This window comes from Olea europaea, chromosome 5 (assembly GCF_002742605.1).
Source record: "Olea europaea var. sylvestris chromosome 5, O_europaea_v1, whole genome shotgun sequence".
Lineage (NCBI taxonomy): Eukaryota > Viridiplantae > Streptophyta > Magnoliopsida > Lamiales > Oleaceae > Olea > Olea europaea.
Window position 1 is genome coordinate 10,926,039 of NC_036241.1, and position 6,285 is coordinate 10,932,323.

General features: G+C 35.2%; 1 protein-coding gene across 1 annotated transcript; it reads left to right on the forward strand.

Annotated features, from left to right (window-relative positions):
- The first annotated feature begins 1,877 nt into the window (after positions 1–1,877).
- Positions 1,878–3,570, forward strand: LOC111394621 (U-box domain-containing protein 26-like). The gene has a single exon (XM_023020532.1). It carries the CDS (start codon positions 2,118–2,120, stop codon positions 3,369–3,371), a length of 1,254 nt encoding a protein of 417 aa, XP_022876300.1. The 5' UTR covers positions 1,878–2,117; the 3' UTR covers positions 3,372–3,570.
- The last annotated feature ends 2,715 nt before the right edge of the window (positions 3,571–6,285 follow it).

Sequence of the window (6,285 nt, forward strand, 5' to 3'; positions counted from 1 at the left end):
TCTGCCATTTAATTGCATTAATTATATATAAAAGTATTTATGTCCAAAGTTGATTGGACCTAGGGCATAATACTTACAGGTGAACAAAAATACGAAAATATAAGTGCTTAGTTGGGACACGTGCTAGAGAGTTGGTTCACGTGCATCGAAGGTTGTAGCCCGATTGACAAGAGACATACACGGTCCCCCTGTTACTGCCATTACACGACACCGTAGCAGTAGTCAGATTTTCAATTCCGCCCGACTCACTGGCTCCCTTTCCAGTTTAGCCGCATAAGAAGAAAGAAGGTAGAAAGGGCAAAGAAGCAGTTGCAGTTAGTTTTCCTGACTCACTGACTGACCGCAGAAGAAAAGATTAACTAAAATAGATTCCTTTGCATGATATAATTTGTGGGACCTACTTAATCAACATTGGGTGGGTCCACCCACCCACTACTTTCATTTTTAATAATTAAGGTTGGAGAGACAGCCTGGCCAATTTGTCTCTTCATCTTTGACCTTTGACTTCATAACACAAAAACATATATTTGGCCCTTCGAGCCATTTTATTTTGAAAAAATGTATTTTGAATAGTGTATTGATTGAAAATATGTGGTTAAATTATAAAAAAAATTAGATTTATGTGTAATATTATTTTATTGAAAAATGTATGATTGAAATAATATTAAATCACTATTTAAAAATGTATTTTTTCTTAATAATGTGGATCAAACATGACCTTGGTAGGTGTACTAATTTATACATTCAAGGTGTAGAAAATTTCATTTAGAATTTGTTGAATTATATTTTGCAAGTTTATGTTTTAAGCTATTTAGTTAAATTGTATATTTCTATAAGTTCTTTTTTTATTAAGAAAATTTGTATTGCTAGAAAATAGTTTTTTATTTACTTTTTAGAAAAGGAAATTTTAATTTACTTGGTTTTGTTTCCTATAAATCAAATAAATGATAAGTATTAATTAACTTGTTTAAGATATATTGTGTTTCTTGTAAATAAGTTCACTCTATTATTTGAAAGATATTAGAGATTACTTAGAAGGCAAATTCTTTTTCCCTTTGACGGAACTATCTATTTGTTGTATAACAATATTCACTTTCTTAAAGTTTGCAAATTTGGACTTACCACATTGAAATTTGAGTAATATTATTCAGTATTGATAGTGTTAAAATATGAGTCTATTTGATATTAATATGTCATTAAATGAAATATACAATTAAACAAATAATTTAATCCTATATTTTATTGAACTCATCACATAACGTCATTTAAATTGGTACTCCATCCGTCCCAATTATATAGGCTGTGTTTCCTTTTTCTCTTATCCCAAATATATAGGTCTTCCTAATTTAGAATATTTTGTTTTGTTCTTTTACCGATATACCCTTATTCAATTTTCCCAACTTAATATACCAACTTTTTAAAATCATCCAAATACACACATTTTTACTTATTGGAAACATGGAATAACTCTCTTTTCTTCTTTTTCAAATTAAATCATTCAAATTCTTTACTAATTCCAACAATAATTGACAACTACATATTAAAAATTAAATTGGGATAAACTAGGAAAGATCTTGACAAAAGTTAATTTTCTAATGACATTAAACAAGAATTCTTAATCCATGTAAAAAATGAAACAAATTTATATAATTGGGACGAAGGGAGTATTATAAGATCAATGATATTAGATGATAAATATACTTTGAAGAGTAAAGCTATCGTTATCAATAATTAAGAAAATGAATTAGCCCAACTAACCTCAAATCAATTACTAAGCAAAGAGGACGATTTCAATTAACATTTAACATTGATGTATGCATGTCTTAGATTTCACCATGAAAGTGGGTCCCGGTCCTTACATCTTTGACCAACCGTGGTTAAATCCTTAACCAAAGGAAAAAAAACACACATACGGGGAATAACTGCAGTAATAGTACATGTTCACAAGAATTCCCTGAGTATGTCTGTCTCATTTCGTACATAACCCATCACTCCCACAGGAAACGGAAAGAGAATTTGCAGTTCCCCCTCTCTCTAAGAACTTTCTCTACTTCTTGTTCATATATACGGATCATATTCGTACACATATTTATAGAGGAATCAGGGAAGAATATAACATGCCAGGCAGTTTGGAGCCATTGGATGTGGGCGTGCAGATCCCCTACCATTTTCTGTGCCCAATTTCGCTTGAGCTGATGCGTGATCCGGTGACTGTTTGTACGGGCCAGACGTATGATCGGACTACTATTGAGTTGTGGGTGGCTAAAGGAAATACGACGTGCCCGTTGACCCGCTCGCCGTTGACGGATATTGCTCTCATTCCGAATCATACTCTCCGGCGGCTTATTCAGGACTGGTGCGTTGCGAACCGGTCGTTTGGTGTGGGGAGAATTCCTACGCCGAAACAGCCTGCGCCTCAGACAATAGTGAGGAATTTGTTGAATCAGGCGTCCTCTATGTCGGCGCCGTTCGGTTTGAGATTGTCGGCTTTGAGGAGACTCAGAGGACTCGCGCGTGACTCCGATAAGAATCGGTCTGTCATTGCAGCGAATAACGCAATTGAGATTCTTTTCGCTATTGCATTTTCCGATTTGGGTTCTGATTCGAATTCTTCCGAGTTGAGTCATGAGTCACTTGCGGTTTTGTCCCTGTTTTCGCTCTCGGAGCCGAAGTGTATGTTTGTGGCAGCCAATTCTGACAGAGTTGGATACCTTGTGAATCTACTTTTTCATTCTTCGATTGACGTCCGAGTCAACTCGGCCGCAGTGATTGAAATTGTAGTATCCGGGATAAGGTCCCCGGCTCTCCGAGAACAAATCAGTGATGCTCCCAAAATATTCGAAGGTATCGTCGGAATTTTGAGCTTTCCATTAGCATATCGTAGGGCATTGAAAATTGGAATCAAGGCGTTGTTCGCCTTGTGCTTGGTGAAGCAGCACCGGCACAAAGCGGTAACGGCGGGAGCTGTGGAGGCCCTGATTGACCGCTTGGCGGAATTCGAAAAATGTGATTCGGAGAGAGCACTCGCCTTAGTTGAATTACTCTGCCGGATTCCTTCTGGTTGTACAGCGTTCGCAGCCCAGTCGCTGACGGTACCGCTTCTTGTAAAAATCATTCTAAAAATCTCCGAGCGTGCAACCGAATATGCCGCCGGGGCATTGCTCTCACTCTGCTCCACCTCCGAGCTGACTCAGCGTGAAGCCGTGGCCGCTGGCGTGTTGACTAAGCTGCTGTTGCTTGTTCAGAGTGATTGTACAGAAAGGGCAAAGCGTAAAGCGCAACTGCTCCTGAAATTGCTGCGGGACTCCTGGCCTGAGGACACACTTGCAAATTCGGATGATTTTGCCTGCAGCGACGTCGTTCCTTTCTGATTTTATCCTTAATTGAAACTCTATTTTTGTTGTAAGTGTAAAATGGGAAAAATAAAAACAAAGGAATATAGGTGTCATTAGGAGGGTTATGATTTTAGTACATAGGGTATTGTATTGCTGTATGTATTCTTGTAAGTAAGAATTTTTAGTTGGATAATTTTTTTCCTTTAAAATGGAAAGAAAACTCGGGTCTTCATTTTATGCTATTGCATGGTGAGATTTTAGTATAATGAGATTGGAAGTGTAAATAGAGTTTGTGTTTATTAAAAAAAAAAGGTTGAACCCCAACCTTAAGGGCCCCACCGACCCTGCCCTGGGTCATCGTGGAGGAGGTAAATCGCAGGATGTGCCTCTCAGGAGTCAGGGTGGAGAGCACATGGATAGGCCAAGGCTGTTAACCCATATGGTAACTCCCGCTTGCAACAAAGTCAATTCCACCTTGCGGGGAATCGAACTCTGCACACTGCCGCGCTGAGTCCTATCCGCCCTCCCCTTTGCCACTGGGAGATATGCCCCGGGGGCAATAGAGTTGTGTTTATTACTTATATGTATAGACGTGTACAATATTCGACTTTTATACAATAAAAGTTCAATGTGCCATTCCGTTTCATCCTCTACAAAAACTCTTGAAATAAATTCTTAAAAACGAAATGTTGTTATTAGTTTGTAATCTTACAGAGAGGGCATGCTTAAATTTATTCATAATGTGCATGTCGACTCATACACTAACATTTATATATGTATTGAATTAGTCCACTGTATTAAAGCAGATAGTCTTTAACATTTCATTATAATTGTATAATTAATTTTCAACGACTAAAATTATTCAATTCTCTCTTTTAAATTATCAAGTAACCATCACACACCAAATTTTATATAACTAGTTTTTATTTTTAAAGGTAATAAAGATTTATACATATTCTATTATTGGAAACCGATTGTGACCACCTTGTTTATTTTAAAAGATTTGAGACTATACCCCCGTTTGACCCCTATTAATTTTGATTATAATGGTGGGAATAATATTTTTTTGAAAAATGAATGATTGTAAAAGAATGAAAAGTTTTCAATTTACGTGTAATATTATTTTATTGAAAATTGTGTGGTTGAAAATATAAGAGAAAAAATTTAATTTAATTTGATGAGATGTGATGGGGTCAAACGGGGGCTATATTATTACTCAGACAATAAGTTGAGGACCAATAATACAACTTTCCCTAAATATAATTAGCTTCTTTTTTCCATTATTATCAAGTGTTGACCAAAATTAATTTGATTATTTGGTTGATCTTTGATAAGTTGATGGTGGCCTTAGCACAAGACAAAGACAAAGACATGACAAAGGACCATATATTTGAGGAAATAAATTGATGTCTCAACTTCCTTTGACCATAGGTCCCACGGAATAATCATGTAGGACACCTTCATACCAAAGGTCTATTGAGAATAATAATGGCATGAAATGGTGGGGCATACCAATGCTTTTGTATTATTCAATTTAAATTACCTCAATACTCTTCGAATTATCTAAAAGGTTCATAATTACTCTTTTATTAAAGTAAAATTCTTCTTTTTATCAATTGAAATATTAAAGTAAAATTCTTCTTTTTATCAACTGAAATTCTATTTAAATTGAACAAACTTCTTTCAAAGCATACAATTGATTCTCCTATTTCTTCATATTCTGGTATATGATATGATTCTAACTTGTTCTTTGGTTGGATTGTCTTTATCTTTGTCTTTGGTGTACCCCCTCTTGGAGTTCGTGGGTGAGGGCAAAGACCGAATAGAAATCGCATCAATATATATTCTTTTCTTCAACCAATTGCTCTCGATCGTTCATTTACTAAGCTATTTTTAGAAATTGGAATAGTTTTTCGCTAAACGAGTGTGAAAGTTCAACGATCCCGATAATATGCCTTCCCAAGCTAAAAGCTTGTTTATTCTATTCATTGGATAAGATGGATATGGACAGTATAATAAGAAGAATGAAAGAAATTAGGCCAAAATACTAAATGAAACTGGATCAGTTTCCTTTGTTCCCAAGGATGTTTGGTGGGTGAAGTTGGACTGTATTGAATAGAATTTTTGAAGAGAATAAGTTAAGATATTGTTTATCAAATTGTACAACGTTTTAAACTGTACATGCATCTTATGACTTTACTTAAGAGAGATCTTCGATGTTTTGATTACTCGAACGGTTGAGAACAAGATAAAATTATAGACCTCAACCAACCAATTAAAAAAAATCAAGAAAAATGTTATTGTTGCAAATAATCATAAATGGCATAATCTTGTACTTGCTTATTTACTTTTGGAGAGAGTGATTTTGTGCATTCTTGAATTGGAATTGTTAATTCTCATTTCTCAAGTTCTGTCTGTGCAAATTTCAAAAATATGTAATACAACGAGATGAGAAATTAAATTATAAACCTCCAAAGGTGGTATTGACTGACATCTTTTAGTCAACTGGTTAATAAAAGTTTCAAAGTTCCAGTCGAGGATTATGCCGTTAAACATTGCGTGCTTGAAAATTTATTCTAAAAAAATTGTACATCTATTCACCTGAGATCTGACTTCACTATCCTAACAAACTATTTGAAGATATTTAATTAGGAAAATTTGCCAAATGATGCTGCTTTGGTTCGGGATGCTACCTGTGAGCAGATGAAGGGAACAATCATTCGCCACGAGCTCAACAAACTCAAATTCGATCGCACGCCTAATCGTATCGACTTGCTTACCTTGAACGTTCATTTCTTAGTGATACATCAGTCGTATCTGATCAAAGTACTCTTGATGCCCAATCCTCAATATGAATAGTCATGTATGCCCGTATCTCCAACAAAAAACATAAGCTGAGAATAATAATAATAATAATAATAATAATAATAATAATAATAATAATAATAAT